Source organism: Pinus tabuliformis, chromosome 9 (genome assembly GCF_031772625.1).
Source record: "Pinus tabuliformis cultivar Carrire ecotype Pingquan chromosome 9, CPIR1, whole genome shotgun sequence".
NCBI lineage: Eukaryota > Viridiplantae > Streptophyta > Pinopsida > Pinales > Pinaceae > Pinus > Pinus tabuliformis.
In genome coordinates, this window is record NC_142307.1 from 1,153,583,887 (window position 1) to 1,153,596,518 (window position 12,632).

General features: G+C 39.7%; 1 protein-coding gene across 1 annotated transcript in view; it reads left to right on the forward strand.

The window, feature by feature from the left end:
- The first annotated feature begins 6,028 nt into the window (after positions 1-6,028).
- The window catches only part of LOC149152713 (uncharacterized), a 59,065-nt gene continuing 52,461 nt past the window's right edge, over positions 6,029-12,632 (forward strand). The window contains exon 1 of the mRNA XM_089443577.1: positions 6,029-6,295. Within this exon, the coding sequence (XP_089299703.1) occupies positions 6,029-6,295 (267 nt within the window). The remainder of the gene's footprint in view (positions 6,296-12,632) is intronic.

Genomic DNA, 12,632 nt, shown 5'->3' on the forward strand with positions numbered 1-12,632 from the left:
AAAACAGAGCATAAAGGTTAAGAATTTTACTTAAAAAATAATGAGATGATCACAAGAAAGAATACATATGGTTTCAAGGAGAAACAAACTTTCAAATTTATGATAAAACTAAGAAGAAACATTGTCAATAAGCATACGAGAGGAATCCCAAGATTATAGTTGCAACTGTCTTTAATATCACTGTAAAATGGTGCACATTAGCTCCAGACTATTATTACCAAGTATTCAAACCAGTATATGAGTTCATTTTGACTACATTTTGATGAGAAAAGAAAGTCCCCCTCTTAGGTGTTGAATCCTACCTCCTAGGAACTGATTACATGATTCTATATAACCATTACAAAACCTAGGGAGGTTAGAAACCAATTCCCTTTTTACACTAATTGATTTGATTTGACTTTGAAAGCTTTAATTACAAGGAAATCAACTCTAACCATCACTAGAATACTTAATTACATAAGTTAAAATCATTAAAAGACTAATTAAATTGACCAATGTTGACTCTTGACCATGAAAACTGAGAAACATGCTTCCTCCATAACAGCGCAATGAAAAATTACAGAAGCGCAACATGTGGCAGCAGAAGTGCAACGAAAGTTTGGAGGTGATTTGGAGGCCTTCCCGTAGGATGTTTTGGCTGAAAATGGTATGGTTGGAAATATAGAGTTGTCTACTACACCATATAATCATCAAGCACTGGAAAACACTTCTCCAAACCCCTGATAAATTGCCTTGAAGTCAGACTATCCAAAAGAGCATTGAGTGGTCTGAAATAGTGGTAGAAAGGTTAAAAATGAGCACTATTTTGATATTTTATGACAATTTATGCATCCTTCAGCTTCCCAAAGTAATTTTTTGTCATCCTTGCATCATTATCCATCTCCACATACTTTTCAATGTTCATTTGGAGCCTCTGGGAAAAAGTGCAGTGAGCACACGCTGCGTTTCTCGGCAATGAAATTTCTACATTTCTGCAAAACTAGGGATCAAAGATGAACCAATATCTCACTATCAAAACTAGGTTTTACAGAAATGGGAAAGGTTTTTGTAGATACATTTGTTTTGAAGAAAAACTTATCTTACTTTTGTGAAATTAATTTCCATATTCATGGAATTCGTGCCACAAAATAATTACTAAAACAAGAAATACAATTGGAGAATTTGATTTTCTGAAATAGGAATATAATAAAGTTGAATATATCCCAATATATGAAATATGTGTAGGAAATGAAGGAGGTTATTGTGATTGGTTATGTAAGTAACAAAAACCTCCTTTTGGTTTCCAAGATTCATCTGTATTTTTTTTTTTCTGAATAAAGACTAATTCTATTAAGAGAGGGAAAATATAGTACAATCAAGCCTGGAAACAGGCTTAGCAGAGAAGCAATGGAGCCGGAGGTGATAGGGAATCAACCTTGCTCCAAATAGAAAGATAAGGGACAGGTCATAGAAATCAAAGGAATACAAAGGAAAGTACTGATCAAAAGGCTACCCCAAAGGGTTGTTTCCTGCAAATCGACATTTTTTGCCTTTTTTCTTGCTCACTTTTATCCACCCAGTGGAGCTTGGCTGAGTCATGACAAGTTGTAGATTATTCTGTTCTGATGGCTGATCATCCTTGTTAGAGTCTGAGGACGAAGAGAAATGGGAACGTTTCTGAGAAATCTGCTGGTTAGAGGGAGCCTCCGGGTGAGCCGAGGGGGCGTCCTTCGGAATTTCCTCATTCTGCAAATTAGCTTCAATTTCCTCATCAACCTGCACATCTGCCTCAGATTCCTCCTCCTCCAAACTCGAGAAGCCTAAGTCGTCCAGCGGACAGGGTGGTTCAAAAGGATTCCATCTCTTGGATTTGGGCTTATGATTCAGATTCTTCTTTTTATCTTTGAGCTGGGAACATGTACTCTGAAGGTGCCCTGTTTGATGACAATGGCGGCAGCGGAACGCTGTGTTCTCGTAATCGAGTGGTTGAGTCCAATTGAAATCTCCAAACTTGAGATTAATCTGATCCGGCAGTCCTTTGCTGATACCTATTTCTACACACAGTCTGCCATAAGTGTAAAGACCATTTTCCCTTCTTGAGGTATCTGTAGCCAGGTATCGTCCCAAAGTGTTTCCAATAGCTAGGAAGACAGAGAAATCCCAAAAATGTGCCAGAAGATTTGGGAGCCTGGCCCAAATGGGAAGCTTGGAGATGACTGTTGTAGAAGCGTCGAAGTTAGGAAACCAAGGGGTTAGAAAAATCCCAGCTGAACCCCAGAACCAAGGGCCTCCCGTTAAGGCTTTCTGGTAATCTTCGCTTGAGTCAAAAAGCACCAAGAAAAAACCTTTTGAACATAAGAAGATTTTACACTTTTTTGTCCAAAAGGAATGAACCCATTGATAAAGATCTGCTGTGCGAGGCCATAGGCCATTAAATCTGCAAATGAGTGCAGATTCTGCAAAAATCTGGTAGCGGCTTTCAACCCTAGGATTAGAGAAGTTGATGGAGGGAATTTCCTCTGATTTGTCTACCAGAAACGACTTTGGAGCATCATTTAGTTGGGTTTCCTTTGAAGAGAACTGAGGTTGGGCAGCGTTTTTGCGTGCTGCATCTTTGTAAGAGAAAGATGGGGCAGAGGAGGTTTGCCCAAATGAACCACCTCTTAGACGGAAAGAAACCCCAATAGAAGCGTCCTTTTGAATGCTGTAAAAAGAAAGAGGTAGGGGATGCATAAGCTGCTTACCGTTATACAGCAGTCTGATGCAAGAGGAGGGAATCCCCAGCCGGAATTCAAGTTTTTGTAGAAGATCCTGCACAAGATTTGTTGCGCAAACCCATAACATTGCCGTTTTGCCTGAAAGATTAACTTGGATCTGAAATGCATGAGATTCTTCAGGCAGATCCAGCTGGTTCAAGATAGAAAACTGCTTCAGAGTTGATCTCGTCTGAACTTGCCTCCTGAAAGCTGCTTGTCCATCGATCTGGGTTTTTTTAAGGCCCCAATATCTTCTGGGCTCCTGATTTGATGGTTTAATTGCAGATCTGATCATCTGACTACCATCCACAGTCAGTACTCCTGATTCAGAGCAGAACCATGACCCTTGACGTCGGATCTTGAGGATTCGAAGACTGCAGATCTGTAATAAAGGCAGATCTGTGACCCCATTGAGCAGATCCAGGACATTGAGCTCCCCTGCTTGGATATCGCTGAAATCTTTCTTCAAAAGAAAAAGCTCCCCTTCCTTTACGCGTTCAGTGACTCGAGCACCAGAAACGAGTTTGAAGCCTTCAATTCCTTCTACGCTAAGGCAGATGCCAACGGCCCCCGCAGAGGCATCTTCCTTCTTCGAGACCAAGAGTTTCGCTGGCGTGGAGACCAAGAAACAACAGATCTCCCTGAACCTCTCTGCATGCAGTAAAACTTCAAGAATGTGCCAGGATTTGGGTTCCATGCAAGATGCCGGAAGCCATTCTACGCCTTCTGGGAATGCCGGATTATCTGCAACAAAGAAATCATACAGCGCAAAGGGTGCCAGAGAGCTGAAAGTTGTTGAAACCCTCGTCTCCATCCGCATTATTCGTAATGTGCAAATATAAGATTCATCTGTATTACTTTAGAAACAAATTTTTAAATAAAACTATCCCTATGTGCAACAAATGACCTCAAAACCCTAAAAATCATGCCAAGCACCTCCTTATTTTTGGTCTATGATGTTTCCATGGTGAGGGAGATGTAGAATTACCCTTTGAATTGAAATGGAATGCAAACAAAGGTATGAGGAAGTGCTTCTCAGGGGAAAGGGGTTGTGAAGGGGAGGCAAGGGACTTGATTTGCAAAATGGGGCTAAAATCACAGCAAGTCGGGGTGAGGAAATGAAGGGGAATGGATATGAGATAATTCCTGAGAAAATAATGGGGAGTAGGGAAGTGTTTTGGGAACATAATGAGAGTGGAATTTATGAATTTGAGTGAGGGGAAGGGGGAAAAATAGGGAAAACACAGTCCTAGTCTTGAAGCACAGCAACTAGCTAGGGTTGTGTGAGAAAATGATGAAATAACTAAAGTAAAGTGAGGGGAATGGAAAGGAGTGACTAATGAGGGATATTAGGGATGCATAGGCAAATAAACTAGGAAATTTCTGATTCAAGTGAAGCAAAACAATGAAATCAAAATAGCACAGCAACAAACCCTAGGTAAGAAGTTTATCAGTTTTGTGAAGGAATTGACTGAAGAAAGGGTTTGTGATGGTCCCACTTACTTGCTTGAAGTTTTTTGAAACACCAAGATGGGGTTTTTTACCTGTTCTTTCCCTTCTTGTGTCTCCAAAACAAAAGCATAGCAACCTTGCTAGAAGAGTAGCATAAGCGCTACAAGTTAGTGAATTGAGCAATTTGTGATGTAATCTGAACTTCTGATGGTTGTGGCAAGTGCTACAATGGCTGAGAGGAGCTCTTGGAGACTTGGAAGGATAGAATGAACTCTTGAAAATATTTATTTCCATTTATAGCAAAAAAAAGTCAATTTTGGCTCATGACATTATGCATACTTTTGAAACAAAGACTATTGACTGATGTGACTGCAGCAAAATTTCTTCAAATGGAAATGTTACCTTGTTACTTTATTCCCTAAGCTGCTAACTCCCATTATGGTGACCCAAATGATGGACGTGACTGCCTTATTTGATTTATAATGACTGACATTATGATGAAAATGAAAGGTAAATACTAGACCATGACCTATATGATGATCCATTAACTCTTTTGATGACCATAGGACAAGGGATGATGACACGACCATTATTGGGATAGGGTCACTAGGGTCAGTTTTGGGGTTAGTTTAACCCAACTTTGTAAAAGTTTGTAAAGAATGTAAAGCCTTTGCGAAATATGGATGTAGAGCAAACAACTAGATAGGAGTCAAAGGGGCTTTAGCCCCTTGTCTTGGTAAGTGATAGGCAAGTTGTTGAGACTCACCCATTTTCCAATGACCATGGTATTGTATTGAAAATGATATATATAGTTGAGTCATAGTGAGTCTAGAGAGGTAACCAAGAAGAGAGAAGTCAATATAGAGACTGTTTTCGGCAAGTGCTAAGGCAGGAAGGCTCTGCTTCCTGTACTTAGGAGAAAGGGGAAGGATCTTGTAGTTGAGTGTGCAGGAGGCCTTGGTAAGTCTGTAACTAAGTGCGCGGACCCCTGTAGTTGAGTGCGCAGGGAAGAGAAGTCTATAAATTGAACGTTGGAACTGAATAAAGACATATTTTGGAGAAATATCTTACATCTAAGTATTATTGTTAATTATGTTTATGCTATGTTCTGTCACTCAATAATATGTTTTATGTGGAATAATGTATAAATTTTGCATGAATCTATTGGATCTATAATATTTATGCATGAATTAAGTAATTATCTAATTTCGTGAAGACAAGGGTTAATTCTGTTATGATTTCTGATGAATTGGATAGATCTGCGCGAAGGTAGATCTAGGGTTATTAATTAGTGCACAAAAGTGGATAGTTTGCCTCTTTATGGTCTACAAAGACTGATCATAGACCTTTGCAAAGGTCTAGAATCCATTTTCCTAGAGTTACAGTATCAGGCCATAAAAGGATACCGATCTGCACGAAGGAAAATCTCAACTACAAGGGCTTAAGACTGCTTATCAAATTGTCTTTGGATGTAGAAACTTGGTTGTAGCATCCCCCAATACTGCTTCGGGTGAGACTGCAACATGCACTATGCAGGTTGTTTTCAAAAGGGCCAACAGTTAGGTTTTTGTTGGTTGTTGCGAACAAATCTGAACCTCGGTTAGGCCCCCTTATGCCAACAAATGGATCTCAATGAGATCGGAGATAAGGTCAGAGATACCACAACAAAGTTGTGGTAGTAGTTCGAGAAACAATATATGCAGACACTAGGTTGTGTCTAGAAGGATCTATGCAAGGTACATATCTAGACCTATAGGATTCATGCAAGAGTTGGGCAAGCGAGTGGAGTGCAGGCAAGCCTCGCGCAAGGAAGCAGGACAATAGCAGAGCTGGAACAAATTATGGAACTCAGAGTCATACCTTTACTAGAAGGATCTGCCTGTACAGAATCAAATGAGGACCGCGTTGTATTAAGTATTGTTAAGGACATGGGGGTAAACTTGGTCGTGTTGCCGCTTAAGACTCCCCATGCGCTACATCAGGGGGTTTCATATGAGTTAAGGATCAGAGAGAAGTGTGCCCTCACAGTCATCAATGAGTTGAAGGTGAACAATGAACAAAGGTTTGCGAAGAAAGCTCATGTTCTGAAGGACAAGGAGGAATTGCAAGTATGAAGTCAGAGCCTAGATTCAGCCATAGAGCACGCTAGCAATGTAGTTCCAGAATTGAACATCCTGGAGGATGCTGTAACTACAAAAAAACACAGAAAATTATGAGCTGTGGTCTGTGCATCAAAGGATGAGATTAATAGAGTTACCTTCAACTTTCAAATGAATATCTCAGAACTGTAGCTGAAGCTGCAGCCAACTACTCCACCAGAGGTTCAGGAGCAATGTGGAGCAACGATGAGAGAAAATATGAGCACATTGGGTAGTCATAGACTGCGCGATGATGTTTGATTATGCTATGGAGTTATAGAAAAACTTGTAGGAGGACTCGAACTTGCAGAGGTTGAACACAGATTTCAAGGAGAGACAGTTCAAGTATGATGAAGTCTGATCGATTGTGTGCACTTTGGCACTAGCACAATGCCTCAGAAGTTACCGGAAGGTAAGCAATTGCAATCACAAATGAAAGAACTATAGACGAAAGAGGCCTTTCTAAAGGCCATATTACAGTCGTGGATAGAGGAAGCCTACCATCTTACTCTATCTCTTCAAGAAAAGTTAAAGGTACTGCAATAGACATAGAGAAAAATGCACCTAGAAGTGGAAGGCCTGACAATAGATAAGTTGGTAGAGGAAGTGCAATAGGCCATGGTGCAGAGCACTGCTTACATAGCAGCTTTACAGGTCGAGCTAGGTGGCCTCCACTACAAGATCGAGGAGCCAACCGAGTGACTCAAGGGTGAGTCACCATATTTGTGTTGGGGGCCTATTAGGATAGGTTCCCTAGGGTCAGTTTTGGGGTTAGTTTAACCCAATTTTGTAAAAGTTTTGTAAATAATGTAAAGTCTCTGGGACATGTGGATGTGGAGCGCACAACTAGATAGGAGTCAAAGTGGATTTAGCCCCTTGTTTGGGTAAGTGTAAGATTATTTGTTGAGACTCACTCATGGTCCATGGACCATGGTATTGTATTGAAAAATCTATATATAGTTGAGTGATAGCGAGTCCAGAGAGGTAACCAAGAAGTGAGAAGTCAATATAGAGACTATTTTGGGCAAGTCCTAAGGAAGGAAGGCTCTACATCCTGTACTTAGGAGAAAGGGGAAGGCTCCTACAACTGAATGTGCAGGAGGCCTTAGTAAGTTGGCAGTTGAGTGCGCGGACCCCTGCAACTGAGTGCGCAGGGCAAAGAAGTCTGTAAATTGAACGCTGGAACTGAATAAGCACTGAATTTGGAGAAATATCTTGCATCTAAGTATTGTTGTTAATTTTGTTTATGTTATGTTCTGTCGCTCAATAATATGTTTTATGTGGAATAATGTATAAATGTTGCATGAATCTATTGGATCTATAATATTTATGCATGAATTAAGTAATTATTTGATTTCATGAAGATAAGGGTTAATTCTATTATGATTTCTGATGAATTGGACAAATCTGCAAAAAGGCATATCTAGGGTTATTAATTAGTGCACGAAAGTAGATAGTTTGCCTCTTTAGGGTGTGCAAACACTGATCGTAGACCTTTGCGAAGGTCTAGTATCCGTTTTCCTAGAGTTATAGTATCAGGCCATAGAAGGATATCGATCTAAGCGAAGGCAGATTTGAGCTACAAGGGCTTAAGTTTGCTTATCACACTGTCTCTGGATGCAAAAACTTGGTTCTAGAATCCCCTAATACTACTTTGGGTGAGACTGCAACCTGCACTATGCAAGTTGTTGCTGAGAGGGCCAACAGTTAGGGTTTTTTTGGTTGGCGTGAAAAACTTTGAACTTGGGCTAGGCCCCCTTAAGGAAACAACCATGATGGGTGATGGTGACCATGAGAAAGTGAAGGGAGTAGTGTTGAACTAGACAAGAACCACTGATCATTTGATAACCAAGAGATGTCAAACTTTTATTTGAAAAAATAACAGTTTGACCTAATGACCCTATCAACCACATGGAAAGAGTACATTTGATCATTGGTGACTATTGGAAACTAATAGGGTCTATGATAGATGATGAATACACTAGCAAGTTCTTGGAGATACTGAGGTATGTGTCTTACCTCAAGGAGGAAAAGGCCAAGATTCAAAGGTTCTCTAGTGGGTTACCGATGGAATTCAAAGATAGGATTGAGTTTAATGAGCCTAGATCATTGGAGGAGGCTATCCGAAAAATGAATCATTGTTATGAAGAAGTGAAGCACAAGACTAAGACTAAACTAGATTGGAAAATTCATTCCAAGAACAAAGGAAAATGGGGAAAGAAGTGAGTAAGACCATAGGATTCAGGTAGTGAGGAGAATGTTGCACCACCTAATAAGTTCAATACATTAGATAGAGGACAGGGACATCAATATGAGGAGAAGAATAAGGAGCTTGTGTGGTGTTGGACTTGTGGAGGGGATCATCACAGGAGAGGTTGTGCACAGTATCAGGGTGGTAGGCCTAAGATATACAATGGACAGGTGGCACAAACTATTGGGAATGTGGGGCAGAGTAGTCCTCGTATTTATGCAATCATGGACAACAGATAGACAGAGCACTAGAAATCTATTATTGAGATGGATGGTAAGATTTGTGATCAAGTTATTTCTATTTTGATTGAACGTGGATCTGATTATAGTTATGTTAGTCCTAACTTGGTGGATAAGTGTGGTTTAAGTAAGGAATTGCATCCAAAATCTTGGTTAGTTCATCATTGGGTAAGAGATTGTGCATTTGATTTGAATGGTATGCCTACTGTAGCACATTTGAACATATTACCATTGGGATCATACAATATGTTGTTGGGCATGGATTAGTTGTATCTTCATAGAACCAAGGTGGATTGTTATGAAAATTAAATTGAGTGTGTGGATGATAATGGGGAACCAAGAGTCTCGTAGGAAAAGAAGAAAGCCACATTAGTTAGGATGGTAACAACTATGCAGGCATATTGTAGTTGTAGGAAAGGGTATATGTTATTTGCAATGCATATTTATAGTGATAAGGGTAAGGAAGATTAGGATGCAGATATGTTGAGCATGTACCCAGTTTTACAGCAGTTCAAGGATTTATTTCCTGAGGGCATATCAGAGTTTCCACCTCACAGGGAGGTAGACTTTTTTATTGAGTTAGTTCTAGGGGTAACTCCAGCATCAAAAGCACCTTACATCATGAGCACAACTAATTTGGTTGAGTTGAAGCTACAATTGGAGGAAATGTTGGACAAAGGATACATTAGGCCAAGTGTATCAACATGAGGCACATTGGTTTTGTTTGTAAAGAAGAAAGATGGTACTCTTAGATTATCTATTGACTACAGGAAGTTGAACAAATTGACTACTAAGAATAGGTACCCATTACCAGGGATTGACGATTTGTTTGATTAGCTCAAGGAAGTAGCAATGTTCTCTAAGATAAACTTGAGATTCAATACCATCAGGTACGCATCAATGAGGAGGAGATTTGCAAGACAAATTTCCAAACCAGGTATGGGCATTATGTGTTTGATGTAGTTACATTCGGTTTGACTAATGCTCAAACTACATTTATGTGCTTGATGAATAGTTTGTTGCATCTGTATTTGGATAAGTTTGTTATTATGTTCATTGATGACATATTGGTATATTCTAAAAATGACGAAGAGCATGCCGAGATTTTAGCAGTAGTGTTGAAGTTGTTGAGAGAGCATTAGTTGTATGTTAAGCTCATCAACTATATTTTCTTTCAAACTAAGATAAATTACTTGGGACATGCTGTGTCCAAGAAGGGTATTGCAGTAGATCCATAAAATATAAGGGTCATCATGGAGTGGGTAGCTTCTAAGAATGTAGATGAGGTGATGTCCTTCATGGGATTTGCAGGTTCTTACAAGAGGTTCATCATGAACTTCTCATAGATCGCTTATCTTATTACATCATTGCAAAGGAAAGGTAAGAAGTTTGAATGGATAGAGGAGTATGAGGCTAGTTTTGAGAAGCTTAAGTAATTGTTGACACATGCACCAGTGTTAAATATTGTAGATCTAGACAAAGAGTTTGTAGTTTACACAAATTCTTGCAAGATAGGACTTAGTGGATTCCTTATGCAGGATGGATAGGTGGTATTTTATGAGTCTCGAAAACTATATGAGCACAAGAAGAAATACCCAATGCATGATCTTGAGTTAGTAGAGATCATACATACATTGAAGGTGTGGAGGCTTTATATTCTTGGCAGGAGGTTTATACTTACGAGTGATCACATTAGGTTGAGGTATTTGTTTGATCAACCAAATTTGAATGGAAAGAAGGCTAGACGGTTGGCCACGATTAGTGAGTTTGACTTTGAGATTAGGTACATCAAAGGAAAGGAGAATACGGTTGCATATCCTCTTAGTAGGTGAATATAGGTAAATCACTTAGCATCTATGAGCTCCTGTGGGATAGACTTACAGGATAGGATCTTACAGGCAGGTCAGTAGGATTTCAGGTATATGGAGATTGTGCACAAGTTGCAGCAGGGTTGTTATACAAAAATATCGTCACCATGATTATTTGCAGTCAGTATGGGTCTATCATCACTTGTACTGTCCTCCTAAGAAAGTCTCAGACCTCAGCTCTTCAAATCAAGCTTTGGAAATGAGAGAAAGACATTAAAAATCAATGTAACTCTCGTTCCACACTTTCTCTCATGGTCACCTGCGGTCCCGCACCTTCTGTGTACAAAAGCTGCGGACCTGCCCACTCTGTCCCTAACGCTGTAGGTATGGACCCCTGTGGAAGTCAAAAGGTGCAAGTTTTATCTTAAAAAACTCACTTTGGTTAATTCTAGACCTTTCTAGAAGGATTTTTCACGTGGATTGTTCGCTCTGAGGTGGTTCATGCATCCCAAAGAGAAGGAGCTAATCCCTTGATTAGAGGAGCTATCCATTTGAAGGAGGGCTTTATCCCTTTGAAGGAGGACCTAGTAACCTCCCTCCATTGCACTATAAATACAGGCATTGGGCTGGTTGCTAGAGAGGTTAGAAGCTGAACATTTTTGAGGGTAAATGCTGGTGAAATCAAGACTTCCTAGTTGAGCTTAAGAGGAGAGATCACACATCTTTTTGGCTTCATTGGGGAGTGAGTGAAACTTGTCAAAGTAGAGGAGACTTCTTGTTGGACCCTGGGAGGAGCTTGTACAGCGTCAAGGCAAAGGTTGTAAGGTTCTTCTTCTTTTGAACTAATACAATCAAACTCATTTTTCTCAACAAGTATCTTATGTTATTTGTTTCATGGACTCCTTGAATTTCATGTAAAATATGTTTTATGATATTGGCTTTTCAGGTGCTATTTAATTTGTTTGCCTTGTTTGTGTTTGCAGATTCGCGAAAAGGAGCTCATTTGGATTGAAGGAGCGAGGGCATCCACAAGCTAGCGTTGGACCTAAGGTAGGCCCTAAAAACACTTGTTTTCTATTGTTTATCAAAGCATATTAAGAGAAAGATAGTGTCTGGTTGGTTTGCTTGTCATTAGGTCTTCTTTAGATTCTAGGAAGGTCTATCTTGTCTGCAAGATTGACTTATTCCATGTGACAAAATGGCGACTCCACTGGGGACTTGATTGTTTTCCTTGTTTTTACTTTGACCTGAGAAACTCTATTTTTGTTTCTGTTTTTGGCTTGTTGTGTGTAAAATTGGGTAGAGTTTGTAGATCCAGGGTTATTTTTCGTTTTTCATAGCTTTGGGAGAGGACCGCACCCTAGCCATTTGACACAGTGCGTACTTACCCGCAGCTTGGCTTTTAGCACAGAGCGGGACCGCACCTGTGCCAACTGTGGGCTTGCGGACCCTGTCAAAATTTTGAAAACCCTAAAATTTCCTCTGTCAGTCAGCTTAGTTTGTCTTTAGAAATTGTTATCCACTGCCCAGACCTGCATATAACTTGTCAGAAGCTTTCCTTGGATTGATTTCGTTAGTGTTAGGGTTTTAGGTGAAATTCCTACGAGTTTTGCTTGTTGGGTTTGTTTTTCGTTTTGGTTGTGTAGTGGCTCTGAGCTTAGAGGCTGTAGGGACCTCATATCACCTTAGTGTCTACCAGCTCTCTTATGAGTCTGACCATTAATGAAATCTCCCCTTGTTTGAGGAATCCGCTTTAAGTTTTCTCTTTACAAAACTTCGAAAAGCTTGTGTTTGAGAGTTTGGATTTTCATTTTCAAAAAGAAAACGAAATTGGTTGTTCTTGACTGATTTGTGATTCTGTATAAATTAGTCCTTAGCTTGCATCTAGCTGAGTAAAACATCCTTAAAAAGGACTTTTAGTAGGCTTTGACCTCAAATAGGTTTTTATAGTTTGTAGCTCTCAAGGTTAGTTATTTTCATTAGTTTTGAGTGTTTTATTATAAAATAAA